General features: G+C 40.3%; 1 protein-coding gene across 1 annotated transcript; it reads right to left on the bottom strand.

Moving 5' to 3' along the window:
- Positions 1-5,147: 5,147 nt before the first annotated feature.
- RB195_002871 (uncharacterized protein) lies at positions 5,148-5,621 on the bottom strand (the record flags this gene model as incomplete). Its single annotated transcript, XM_064200320.1, has 1 exon — positions 5,148-5,621. The coding sequence occupies one exon, from the start codon at positions 5,619-5,621 to the stop codon at positions 5,148-5,150; it is 474 nt and encodes a 157-aa protein (XP_064056201.1).
- Positions 5,622-14,919: the final 9,298 nt, after the last annotated feature.

The following is a 14,919-nucleotide window of genomic DNA, read 5'->3' as shown; positions in this document are numbered from 1 at the left end:
ATGCACCGAATGTTTCTAGAAAACAAAGATTAAAGAATCTTGTGAAAAAAATCTACAAAGCCATTTGTGTAGATGAGAAGAAAGATCTAAATATTGTTTTTCAAATAAAAACGCTCTTGCCTTATTAATTAACTAGTAGTAAACGAGCAAGAAAGCAATCTTATTAAAATATGCGTGGCATGTGATTTCGCTATGCTTGTAGGATGGGAATGTGTTACACTTTTCGAAACCCCTTTGTTGTGACATTGACGAGGTGATTCATGCAATTTTGTTGCATACAATGTTTGGATGACACTTCTTTCAAGCAGTGACTGATTGGGCCTACTTATGCCATGACATTGTCGACAGTAAACACGTGTACAGGTAAACATTTATTACAGTACATAATAGCAAAACGACCTGTTTTTCACTAATTTCAAAATTTCTCCTAGTATTATACAAGATCCTCAACAACGGTTTACCGCCTCCTAATAGTGTGGAGGTGACTCTGGGGGTCGAGCTGCGATGCACAGCGGAGGTACTCCACTGCTCTGGCAAAGCTGAGAACGAGATCGACACCTTCGACATTCCAAATTCTCGGAATCGAAAGCTTAGGGAGGAGTAAAACACTGCAAAGATTTGCCACCATCTCAGCAAAATATTGCAAATTGGCCCCCTGATCCATATGGGTTGAGAACACTATTTCTTTTTTTTTTTAGAAATACGACGCAGCTACAGGATGGAAAAGGACATCTGGGGGTACTATATGACGAGTTCGTACACGAATACTCCCAGTCACAACGCGATTGGCACATAAAAGATCCCAATGGACCCAAACGCAGACAACGACCTGCTCCTCAAAATATTATGACTTCGCTGAACATGCTTCGAAGTCACGTGCGACAAGCTAGGGTCGAATTTTGAATGTTCCCTATGAACTGCGCAAAAAAGGACTTTGGGACTTAATCCGAATATATCACACATTGAGTAGTTAGTGGCAAACACCAGCTGCAAAGAAAGTAGCTGGAATATCTTTGGTAATGCAACCACAAATAAAATTTGGAAGCAGCACGAAGAAGAAGGTTAAGTCTCAAAGATGTAAGGACCTTCGTAAATTATAATATTCTAAAAGCATACATAGCTGAACGAAGACGGAATTTGTACCTATTATGGTCGTGAGATGCAAATGACTACGAAGAAATTCTAATCGAACCTTTTTTGTTCCACAACTTCAGCATCAAACCCAGAATTCCCGCTTGAGAATTATCATTCCTTCCTAAGAAGTCTCTGACATATCAATCCACTTGGAATGTGCAACGAATTTTACTGCAATTCGTGATTGTTGAGGTTTTGAAACGCGTATTGACCTGTACATGACTTTCGGGGCCAGTCCATGTAACAATTCAGTGTTTTTATCAGCCCAGGCAAGTGTCATACAAAAGTCGCTATAGAATTGCTTGCGACGGGTCCACCGGCGTCGGATTTGTGCGCCGATGCGAGATACCTATGGAAGGGTTTGCGGCGGGTTCGCATAATAAAGCGCTGGAAAAACTGTCGAGTCGTATAGGTAGCTTATCCGCAGCTTTTCTGACGAGTTCCAATACTGCGCAAGCTGCTTTCATCTTTCCATTTTATTCTTTCTTTAAGTTGTACTTCATATGTATGGCACTTCGAAGATACTTGTTTAATGAAGTTTTACCAGTTTCAGAGACTGCAAGTTGTATTCCTCGGTCTTCGCAGTGGACGTTCTTCATGAACGTTCTTTTTATTCGCAATAGTATTTTCTTTTCGGCTTTGTTTAATTCCTTGCGTACCGTCTCTGCTTCGGTATTTTTTGAAAAGAGAACTATGTCGCCCTCAAAACGTAGGTTCGAGAAGAGATCTTCCTTCAACACGTGTGCCCTTTCTTTCCAAGCAAGCAACTTCATAATCTACCATTATGCGAGCTAAAACAGCATGAGCAATATGGTATCGCCTTGTCATATGCTCTTTACAATGAGTATGGTAAGGCAACAGTGGAAGAGCTATTTCGTATTGGTGCATCGGTCGCAGCATTTGGGTAGTGTTTTCACCTAACATACGTCCGCATCGTGATCGCCTAGTGCGGGCATATCTTGGAGTACTTGAAAGACAAAAGACGGACGACTTTTATTCCAGCAAAAATGGTACAATCTTGCCACCTTTTCTAGGGTTAAGGAATGGTGAAGAATGGAAGAAACGTCGAGATATAGCGAAAATTACATTAAGCAGTCAAAACATTCAGGAAAATGATTAAGAAGAAAATTTCTTGAATTTCGTATTGAATTTAATGTCGATCCAAGACATTCCCACCGAAAAAGGTTAGAAGGGGCTTGATAACGTGTCCTTTCAATTCAAAGGCACGTGCTCTAGAAAGGTGTACGGATTCTCTTCTATATCTCAAGTATATTGTAATAGTACAACAGAAGAGAAGGAGCCCCAAAAGAAGCATAAGTGCCATTTTAAATCGAGAGAGAAAGCTGGATATGTTTGGAAAAGAGTTATAAACATTGGAGAAGAAAGAAGCTATTGGCTCAAGGCTAAAGGAGCTATCAGATGATGAAGAGGCATTCATTCAAATGACATGTGAAAAAATATTCCTTCATTTACAAAACTGAGTTGGCCTTTGAAGGTGAGGAAAGACGTCAGGGCAAGGCGCAGTGCAGTTCATGTCGACACTGGAGTTGGAGAAGTGAAACCTTAGCGTTGAAATTGTCCCTTCCGGCGTGCACTTCACTAGTTGTGTCGTATCCTGGCATTTGAGTTGGGCGGTCTCCTCGCTTACTGATGACGTACATGATACATTTGCCGTGGATCCTTGAGTGCATGAGTAGCATCCACATAGTTCTTCCATGTTTACTTCACAAGAGTTGTTAAGTTTTTGGGCGGCGATGACGAGTCTATGTGCCGAGATTTGGACTGTGAGCGCGGAGCCAATTGTAGTCTTTGCCTCTATTGATGTGCCATCTTGTACTATTGCCACTTGTTTCGATGTTATCTGAAGTCTCTTGTGGGTGCTGTATAGAAACGACGAAATGTCTCCTTTGGGACAAGAGCAGGCGACTGTATATGTTCTTGGTGTACAAGAGCAAGCGTACTTGGCAAAAAAGCAGTTTTTGAAGTGTTTGGCATCGTCCACTGTAGTACACTGAATCTGTCCTAGGGAATTTGGTAGAAGCTGTCCTTGAGGCGAAGTTTCGATGCGAGTTGTTCGTTTTTCATCGGTGATGAAGTAGCTTGATGCAATAGGAAGATTTGGTGAGATAGTACTTGACAGAGTTAATTGAACGTTGGTCCATGTGAACAGGATTCCATGTTGGAGTTTGAAGTTTTCGATAAAAATCCGTCTTTCGTGTGTGAGTGAAATGATTCCTTCTGCATGGACGTTCCACGGGTGGCAAGAAAAAATTCGATAGATCGTTGATAACGTCGTTGTAGCGCAGTAGCGTTAATAGAGACATGAAGAGGTGCAGCAGAAACACCAGTTGCACCAAAAGCAGCGACAGCTCGGTACGCAGAAAGTAAATCCTGGATTGGAATTCGAGGTTGTGCTGAATTCATATATCTTTTTTTCCGAAGTGAGAGATGCGCAAACATTTTTCTTACAACTTGCGTTATTGTACCACTGATGGTGAGACTCAGTGTAGAACTGGTGGTCTCGTGTGAAATACTCGGTTTTTTGGTTGCAGACATGGGAGATTTCTTTTAGTTGAATAGCTACTGTTCCCAACGGACGATTTTTTCCATCACTGAAAAGGAGGCAGACTTCTTGACCTATAGGTTGTAGCGTTAACTGCGTCACTTGATTGAAAGTTCATCGTTTCATGTTATTATTTGTTGTGCAGGTTGACGTACTTCCTTGTATTGTTACTACATCAGAACAGCAGTGGGAAGTAGAGATTTGGAATAGCGACGATGCCGTACAGCTTTCTCCTTCTTTTCTTGGGTTTGTATGAAGAAGTTTCAACGTTGTAGGTTTTATGGCTTCCAGAGATTTTTCTGCACCTCCTTAGGAGTGTTCTGAAGAAGAGTTGTGGAAGTTGCAATAATCTTCTGCTGATCCACTTAAGATCGGAGTGAAGGCGTGAATCAGGAGTATCGAAGTGATAAGAAGAATTAGGGCTACTGATATTTCTGTAACTGTCCAGCATTGATAGTCGTATACCTTCTCCCAGCATAGTCTGCATTGCAAAGTTTCGCGTGGTGGTTGACCAGGGCAGGTGACGTTGGAGGAAAGAACACTTTGGCCGTCAATCCGTCCCATTACGGAGGCTGTTTATTCGAATAATACGATCGATTTCGGAAAAAGATAGTCGTTTCGATTTGTTTTTCGATTTGTAATGGTTGACCTAGATGCATGTAGATAAGCTGCAGACTTCTAGAATATCGAAGCTTTTTGTTGTTTCAACAGCTATTCCTCCCTTCAAACATCTTGGTATTGAGGAGCTGTCTCGTAGATCCTCGAGGTGGTCTTTGAAGCCGTAGTATTCTTTTGAAGTTTCGCCCCAAGCACGTATGATAATCGAGAAGTTCTCAAAGTCGAATGTTGTTACGGGAGACTAATAGATGCAGAAGACTGATTGGAACGTCGGTGGTGAGCAGTGGTGATTTCGGCAAAATGCGCTTGATCCGGGGGCGGGTGTAGCAATAGGTATGGGAAGTGTTGTTAAGCGGCCGTCAGGTTTGAAGCAATAGTAGTCTTCATTATTGAAGAACTCTCTTGTCGTTAGATGTAGTTCGGGGACGATAATTCTTGAGCCATCGTAAAGCTCAGTCTGGTGAAAGATTCGAAGTTTCATAGTGCTGAAACATGGTGACGATTGTTGAAATGAACAGACGTGGGGTGGCTTGTAGTTATAAATCAATAAAGGTACGCTGTGGGCTTGTAAAGATTCTTCATATCGTACATCGTAGAAGGAGCAAGTGGTCGTCCGTTTTGGACAAGGACATTTACTGCCACAATATCCGGAGTTCGGAGGTAAAGGAATCGTTACTCTGATGTGCCCCAATGGACACTGGATTGGAAGCCAACACAGTTTCTTTTCCTTACTATCTCCTCTATCTCCTTCGGTACTTACCAAGGCGATTCCTTTTTCCATACATTGATCTGCATAAATGATTTTCTTCGCTGCTGATGAGCTGGTAGAGCATCAGCTGTTGACGACGGCCATTTCAGATGAAGCAAATCCTATCAAAGTTGCTAGAAGGGTCACACATGACACAATAACGTTGGGGATGGCATTCGTTTTTGATCGTGTGGTCATCGTATGATGTGGTTCTGCGGCTACAGAGGTTTTACAGTGTCGATTTGGTTGTTGTTCTTTTCTGCTGGAATATAACACTTCGAGTGGACTGATTAAATTGATTGACCTTGTAATGATGTTTTTGTTAGCCACGCGAACGTTGACAGCACGTTGAAATTTATCGTTGGAGCCAATTATTTGTCCAAGTTTCCACTGTCCACGTTTCACAGAATCAACGTAGTCTTCAAGGCTTGGTTGTGCATCGATTTCGAGACGTGCGTGGTGGTGACTGCGTTTGTACTGCTCCCTCAAACTGACCAGATTCTCAGCTTTCCATCGTTTCCAGAACGAAGTGACGATCTCGTTTGTAGATTTCCACATTTTAATGAGGTTTCCTTGAAGGTCAGTGTGTGGAATGATACCTTCGATGAGCTCGTTATCGGTTATGATCTGGAGCTGCGTTGATTTGAAGTCTTCGCGTCTTGCGTATTTGCAGCTTGACTAAGCCTATTTGTTGGCGAATAATGGCAGACATGGTGTATTGAGATGACGTCGAAAAGAGTTGACAATAATCCAAGTCAGTTAGATCGGGTTGTAGTAGACGGACTATGAGGGCGGGTGGGCGTTTCTTGTAAAGACGGTGGAGAGGAGAAGCTGTCCACTGGCGACCTATGGTAGAATATTCTCACGGGCGGAGTATGGCAGAAGCTGACGAAGGGTGGGGAGAATTGGCTCTTGTGCTCAATATCTGTCTTGAGAACCGAGGGTTAAGGAATGGTGAAGAATGGAAGAAATGTCGAGATATAACGAAAATTACCTTAATCAGTCAAAACATTCAGGAAGATGATTAAGAAGAAAATTTCTTGAATTTCGTATCGATTAATGTCGATCCAAGACAGGCGGTAATACATTAGTATTTGCGCTTTCGAAGGCCTTCTGATAGTCTACGAAAATTAGGAGAAGGAGTAGACGACATCGCCGAGAAACCCTTATAATCTTCAACGATCTTGGTGTAGTCTAAAGCCTGAAACCCAGGCGAAATTTAGCTTGCCCTTGAGCATGAGCTTCATCCAACGTATTTGATATAAGTGTTTCGTGAATACTTTGTACAAGAGACTCAACAATCACATCAGACGGTAAATTCGAAGGATCTCCGTTATAATTTCTTATAGTATGAACAGTTCGTGAGATCTTCCACTGGTCTGAAAAATCCTCTCTCCCTGAAAAAGGAAGTCATGTGAACCGCTAAAATTGTATGATCAGGAATCCACTAAGCACAAGGAAAGTCGGGAAAAAATGAAATCAATCCAGTTGCTGTGCCTTGTTCGATCGCAATTCTCATCTGAAGACGAAGAATAAGGAATGGTAGTATGGGTGTAGCGCATTCGTTAAGAAGGCCGCGGTGGTCGCACGGCCAATGGTTTATCATCTCGTTCAAGTGTTCAACGTGTTCAACGTGCTCAAGTCTCAGAAAGCTTTTCATCCCTTCTGGATTGATAAATTTGTATGACACTTGCCTGGGCTGATAAAAACACTGAATTGTTACATGGACTGGCCCCGAAAGTCATGTACAGGTCAATACGCGTTTCAAAACCTCAACAATCACGAATTGCAGTAAAATTCGTTGCACATTCCAAGTGGATTGATATGTCAGAGACTTCTTAGGAAGGAATGATAATTCTCAAGCGGGAATTCTGGGTTTGATGCTGAAGTTGTGGAACAAAAAAGGTTCGATTAGAATTTCTTCGTAGTCATTTGCATCTCACGACCATAATAGGTACAAATTCCGTCTTCGTTCAGCTATGTATGCTTTTAGAATATTATAATTTACGAAGGTCCTTACATCTTTGAGACTTAACCTTCTTCTTCGTGCTGCTTCCAAATTTTATTTGTGGTTGCATTACCAAAGATATTCCAGCTACTTTCTTTGCAGCTGGTGTTTGCCACTAACTACTCAATGTGTGATATATTCGGATTAAGTCCCAAAGTCCTTTTTTGCGCAGTTCATAGGGAACATTCAAAATTCGACCCTAGCTTGTCGCACGTGACTTCGAAGCATGTTCAGCGAAGTCATAATATTTTGAGGAGCAGGTCGTTGTCTGCGTTTGGGTCCATTGGGATCTTTTATGTGCCAATCGCGTTGTGACTGGGAGTATTCGTGTACGAACTCGTCATATAGTACCCCCAGATGTCCTTTTCCATCCTGTAGCTGCGTCGTATTTCTAAAAAAAAAAAGAAATAGTGTTCTCAACCCATATGGATCAGGGGGCCAATTTGCAATATTTTGCTGAGATGGTGGCAAATCTTTGCAGTGTTTTACTCCTCCCTAAGCTTTCGATTCCGAGAATTTGGAATGTCGAAGGTGTCGATCTCGTTCTCAGCTTTGCCAGAGCAGTGGAGTACCTCCGCTGTGCATCGCAGCTCGACCCCCAGAGTCACCTCCACACTATTAGGAGGCGGTAAACCGTTGTTGAGGATCTTGTATAATACTAGGAGAAATTTTGAAATTAGTGAAAAACAGGTCGTTTTGCTATTATGTACTGTAATAAATGTTTACCTGTACACGTGTTTACTGTCGACAATGTCATGGCATAAGTAGGCCCAATCAGTCACTGCTTGAAAGAAGTGTCATCCAAACATTGTATGCAACAAAATTGCATGAATCACCTCGTCAATGTCACAACAAAGGGGTTTCGAAAAGTGTAACACATTCCCATCCTACAAGCATAGCGAAATCACATGCCACGCATATTTTAATAAGATTGCTTTCTTGCTCGTTTACTACTAGTTAATTAATAAGGCAAGAGCGTTTTTATTTGAAAAACAATATTTAGATCTTTCTTCTCATCTACACAAATGGCTTTGTAGATTTTTTTCACAAGATTCTTTAATCTTTGTTTTCTAGAAACATTCGGTGCATATAATCGACTTCTCTTCTCTCTTTTTTCGCACACAGGAACAGCCAGAGTTATGTATGCACATGTATATAGTTTAACTTTTTTGGAAGGAAACTAATGGGAGTTCTGGAAAATATAAGTTGACAGTGAATATGTTCACAACGTACGTGTAACTACTTACTTCTCCAATATTCTCGGAAAAGCAGTATAGAAGCTAAAATTTGGTAGTGGTACTTCCAATATTTTAGAGGGTTTGCAATCGCCACGAATGTACTCAACCTTGTCAGAGTGATGCCTTTTCCGCTTCTCTGCTTAATGAACACCTTCTCTTCAATCTACTCAACTGCTACCGAAGGCAGTCGCAGTTAATGCCTTAAAGATATTCGGACTGCATATATATGTCATCAAGACTAACTCCCTCAAGAAAAGACCTATCCACTTCTTAACTTCCAACTATGCTAGTCTAACTATTCTAACTATTTTACCGAGGAATACTTTGCGTATTTTGAGTTTTATTTATTAGAGATAGTCAATGGTGTTGCCATTATCATTATCATTGGTGTTATCAGATTAGTAAATGTTCGAGGGAGCATATACCAGCCTTATTAGTGCCTGCTCCCTACCGTTGACTTTACCAAATGCAACCAGACGCTTGAGTACTACGTTCCGGGCACATGCGACCCTTGTTACGTGCGCATTTATACGGCAAAAGTTGTACAGATATTCCGAGAAGATGCTGTCATCCAGCACACTACCAAAGCCTAACTAAAATAGGCCAAAGACCTAGAAGGAGTGGAATCTGGTAACAACACTTTGCGCTTCGTTGCGTTCAACCTTCAGATATTGTCGAACTGAAGTTATTTTGGTCGCTCGGTGTCGTTTAGAGAGTTTACGCGAGACACCAAACAGGCTAAGGAAAGGTGAGGAATTTATGGATTCTGTGCGCGCTGTAAATCAAAAAGGGTTGGCAGAACTACATTTAAGAACGACATGGCGAGGACATAGCTAAAAGCGTCAGGAGAAAACACCAGCCCGTTGGTTAAAGTAAGTAAATGCATATGCAGAATATGGAAGCTTTCATTTCTGCGATGATGCATTTGTTTCCACTAGAAGCAGTAACTGTAGTAACTTGCAGTAACTCGAAGACAAGGGGTAGCCAGGTATGATGTGCTGCTACGTACCCAGGAGGCTAATTAGCGGCAAAAATCGCTCCTTACAGACTCCTTACAACCTTACGTCGACTCCTTACAGCGTTACAATCGGCACAGTAGCCTGAGCGCTTCTCTTCTGCTACATCTCGCTGACGCCCCACCCCACCACTTTCCCCCACCCATTTTGCTGCGTCTGCAGCTCTTACAATCGCGCATCTTGAGACGAACAAAAAAGAAAAGTCCTTGATGATAAAAGTTGTTTGAAACCATATATCAAGTACAGTTGTTTAAGAAGTTCACATACGTGAAGCGTTTAGAAATGTGAGTTGAAGTGTTTATTGTCATTTGTTAATATTTGTTCTAAAATACGAGGTGGAAAGCACCAATTCATCTACGAAAATGCAAGGGATACTTTGGAAAGGAAAGCCCGACTGTTCGGTGTTTTTTTTTTACTTTTTTGCTTTTTAGGCATTTCTTCTTGCATATCTGGTCAGGTGAAACTGGCATCCTATACCTGGAGGGCTACGACTAATGCCTCGCGAACATTCATAGTGCGTAAAAGCGTATCTCTCGCAAATACAACGGTCTGTGTTTGCCCCTAATACACCCAACTTGTCGAATTGATCTTATGCTGAGAACAGATGGAATTAAGCGATGAAAAGGTGAAATATAGAAAGGAGTTTAAAGAACATATACAAAGTGAAAAGGAGATAAAGCGCTGTTCATATAGTTGTTACAGTTGGAAGTTGAACATTTAAGTCGTTGAAGGAGTTTGTGACGAACACATGTTTTTGCGCTACGAGTTTATATAGAACAATTAGCGCGTAAAATGTGTGGAATTATGGGATGTATAAAAATATATGCATGTTAGTATTTTTCCAACTCCATTTTTTGTTATAATCCTTATCTCTGTGGGGTTGTGGAGTTCGTCAAAAGAGATCAATGTAGGTTACACATCACTATAATCACTCAGCACATTCATAATTCATACCCACAAAGAATTGAAATCACACGGCAAAGTTGACCCGTCAGTCTTTCGGAAATCGGAAATACCTTTTCTACATTGCTCTTCTATAAAGAGAAATGCATGTGGACTCTTTCCAGAAAATGGCTTGATATTCAAAACGGTTGTGATGAGTATATCGTAGATTCGCTATTTTTCGAAAAAAAAGAAGAATGTGAACCAAATGCAAAAGGAGGGCAACAAATTACTCATCTGATCAAATCAGTAAACAAGTACAAATAGTGAAGTCTGAGCTAATTTGTGACCTGTGATTGCTTTTGTCTAATGTTGCATTGCGTTGACACTGCTACAGTCTAACTCTGGTCTACAGTAATCCCATTTGCAGATGGTTATCGTAGGAGATGTTTCTACAATAAACAGCTATGTTTTCGGGGGTATTTCAATTTGTCTTAATTCTTTCTTAATTTTGGTGGTCTGTTATCGATCAGTGGAAATTATGGGTTCGTATAAATACATGATGATTGTTTCTACAGTTCTCGACCTTCTATTTAGTGTTGTGTGTATTGTTGGAAGCCCAGTGAGTTATTACATTTTTGAATATCTGTAGCATAAGAACCCTTTGATCATCATCATCAACACATCCGGATAACTTGTCCAATGAACTGCCTCCCACATCATACACTTCTATGATGATGAAATGTTCAGATTAATTCATTAATCTCTAGCAGTTACAACCTCATCCATTCCAAACTCCAAAGTTTGGTGTGTTCTCAGTAACCATTTCCGGGTTTGCAGACGTTTGCTGCCGTAGAAGAAATGTCTTCGCTGTTAATCGTTGATGGTAGTGTATTTCTCTCTACCTTTTGGGGAATATTGATGTTGATTTTCTTCATATTTTTGCTATGTCAGTCTATTGTGACTCCCCCGTGTCTTTTTGTTTTTAGATATTTTCAAATTTGCAAGTGAGTTGTAACTCTTTGGTATTAACTAGTGATTCTCACAGAAAACGGTTACTTTGTTACAGGACCAAATTTGTCGCAGAACACTACCGCTCCCTGCGTTATCTACTAATTATTCCTCTATTTATTTCAACTTCTATTTGCATTCTAATATGTTTCGCAGCTTGGCCATCACAAGCTGAAACTGCATATTTCGGAGAAATTATGACCAGATTCGATATTCAACAGAATGCAACTTTCTTCGTTGCAACCTTAAAAGAAAGTTTCAACGCTTTGACGAGTCAACGAAGAAAAGATGCAGGGACCTTAAATAACCAGTTACAAATGAATCATCTAGCACTGCTTAACAATATACTTATTTTCTGTTAGTTGCAAAAATCTCCCCTTTTATCATTCAATATATTACAGAATTCCGACAAAAAAGAGTTTTCTTGGTGAATTGGCGAAAATTGTATAATTTTGGCGAAAATTTTGAATCTTTACCCTTCGTTAAGGCGAAAGGAGAGTGGTATCTTGATTATTCGTTCCTTCTATCTTTTAGTGCTCGCCTCGCTCTCTGATAAGTTCAAAATAGAAAAATCCAGTGTAATATCCTCTTCTCATGAGCTCATTTTCGTCGTCAAACTTGAAAAGAGATATGCAAAGTCCACGAGATATTCCGAAGAAAAAAAATTGACAACATCCTCGTTGTAGTCGTCCCAGCAGAATAGTTTCAGATTCTGTTTTTAGCCTCAGATCACGACAAGTAGGCAAGTGCTTCACAGGAGTTGAAATGTTCAAATTTCAATGAACCTCGTTCGTCATAGTGGGATGTCGTGTTGATTTCTGGTTGTTATAAGATTTTCATAGCTTGCAACAGCGGCATATTTGACATATCATCCGACTGAACAGAGGAAATGAAAGACAGGGAGTGTTTTAATCAGAAGAGGAACGTTGCAAACACGCAGGCATGGTTACATATCAAAGGGAGCTTTTGAGGCAGTTAGAATTAATCTTTTCGAGTTTCAAACCAACATAGAATCTGGTAAACACGCAATCAGGAAGCTTTCTCATTTTAAGGTAAGTAAAGTTGTTTTAGAATGACGAGGGTTTCGAAGATCCTTTTGATTATGCACAAAGCAAAATTATGTTGGTAGCATCGATATACTTGATTGTCGTAATGGTTTCTGCATTGACAATTATGCTCTACTGCACAAAATGGATTTTGAAGGCAGCCCGAGAGGGTTTCAGCGAAAAGACTCGGAAATTACAAATGCAACTGCACAAAACACTAATAGCGCAGGTAAAATATTTATAGCCTTCCTTTTTTCATCTTATTCCTAATCTTTCATTTTAACAAACAAATAAATCATTACCAGCAACTCTCTCACATTTATCCTTTTCAGTTCCTCATCCCATTTATTTTCATACACATTCCATTTTATTTTTCTATAATTGCTCCATTATTCTCCTTTGGTACTGGGTCGCTTTCAAACTACTTACCATTTCTTTTCGCTTGGTGTCCGGCTATTAATCCTCTTGTTATAATATGTTTTATTAGCGACTACAGAGGAATTGTTCTGAGAAGGTTTCGAAAAGTGAAAAAAGAGCACTCGTCGACGAACGGCGTTTCTCAGAATAGCAATCAGAAAGGTCTGTTCGGTTCTTCAAATGTCGTTCAAATTCGCTTTGAATGCGCACATGTCTAGAAGCATAAAACAGGATTTAGTCTGGAGTGAAAAGGTCGCCTCACGTCACTGCTAAACAGGAGAATGAACACTACCAAAGAGCAAAAGACACTAGTACTTCGGCTGATGTAACAAATATTGGATATTGGTTTGTTTCTACTTCATATTGTGACCTCATGTTATCACAGTGTAGGATTGTTCTGATCCATTAATGACACAATTGCTCTTCACCATACCTTTAGATGCTTATCAGTGGATGAAATAAATTTGATTTCCTTAGTTTGAGGCTCATCTAAGACAACTAAATCATTTAAACAACAACGAATAGGAGTGAAACAAATCTCGAGCTCCTAACAAAAAGGGTCCACAACAAGCACTCTGCAAAATCATCCAACTGCGTTTTATTTTTTTGCCAGAGATCTGAATCTCCATCGGATCTATGATCATGATAATTGATTGCGCCCTGCGGTTGGTATCTACTGTAATCGCTGCTATTCTCTTACCCATTTTCAGGAGTTGTTTGAATATCATCTCAGTTTATCAAGACTGAGAAGAAATAAATATATCATACCTTTGAAATGTTTTCCACCTTTTCAGAGAATTCCACCGTTTCTGTAATTCATTACAATAGAGCATGCAGGCATAACAAAGCTTTTTAATTGAGCTTTCCTTGTTGCATAAGGATAAAACTTATGAATTTTATGAATGGAACTCATTTATGGAGACGAAAATGATAACTAGAGCGGCACGTGAAAATTTCTTGAAAGTTTGTTGCAAAATAACACCTTCCGCGATATTCCGGATAAGTGATTGAAAGATGTAAGAAGTTAACAACTGTTCCACCAAAAGTGGATACAAAAAAAGGATTACTTTACGCACGCATGAACAGAATTGAACGAATAAGGAATGAAATCGTTAGAGTCTCAAAACAACGAAAGAAGAACTACCAAGAATTAATTACAGGCAACTTAGAAGGTTCTGGTTCCGAATATATGAAAACGAAATGACTCTATGTATGAATAGTTGTATATTGATAATGAATAGCTGTATATTGATACGAATATCGCGCTATAAAATAACGCGCTTAGTCCGTGTTTGTATGTGTGTGTGCTTGTCTGTGTGTCACGAAGATACTCCACAATGATGCAAAATTCTGCAACGTTGAGACCCCGAACCATCGTCATGCACCTGATAGGCGAGCACTCTACCATTTATCCATTGTCCAAGTCTATGTGGACATCGATGTTGGCCTTCATAAGGAAAGATAGTTTCTTTAATGTGTTTGTGAGAGCAAATAAACTTTTAATGAATCTGAATGTATACTTTCAAATTTCAAATTCCAAATTCCAAATTTGCAAACTATCATGCTGTATAATAACGGGCGTATTCTGTCACGTGTGTGCATCAGTGTATGTGTGTGTGTCTCAGTCAAGAAATTCCAAAAAGAGAGGGAGACGGGTCTTCCGACGTCGATTTCGTGCCCCGAGCCAGATAGCCAGATACCTGTAAAATGGGGTGCGACGGGTCCCATGGAGTCGGAATGGTGCGCCAGTGCCAGAAATTTATAGAGAGAGAAGAGACGGTTTTTGCTGCGTCGGACTGGTGCGCGGGAGCCCCAATGCAGTAGAATGGTAGTTTTTAATTGATTTTCTTGAGCTGTAGCCAAGATTGTTATTGGTCGCCTTGATTAAACAACAACTAATGTTACGCCGTTATCGCCTTCGTCAGAGCCTGGAAAATTCAACAAATCAATCGATAACAATCTTGGCTACAGCTCAAGAAAATCAATTAAGAACTGTTTCAGCATGCTGAGATTCAAAGACAGTCGTACATGGGCAATACGCAGTAGAATGGGTTTCTATGGTTCCTTCACATACCTATTTCCCAGCATGTCTCCCTAACGCTGCTAACATCCTTTTTTCAAAAAGAGGAAACACACGTGCGAACGGCTGCTTAAATACAATACATAGTAGCCAATAGTTTATGCGATCTGACGTAGAACGTTATTTTTATCACTACGACAGTGATATTCACGTCATTT

Source organism: Necator americanus, chromosome IV, assembly GCF_031761385.1.
Source record: "Necator americanus strain Aroian chromosome IV, whole genome shotgun sequence".
Classification (NCBI taxonomy): domain Eukaryota; kingdom Metazoa; phylum Nematoda; class Chromadorea; order Rhabditida; family Ancylostomatidae; genus Necator; species Necator americanus.
The sequence above is the reverse complement of the archived record's forward strand: the minus strand, read 5'-3'. Positions and strand labels throughout refer to the sequence as shown.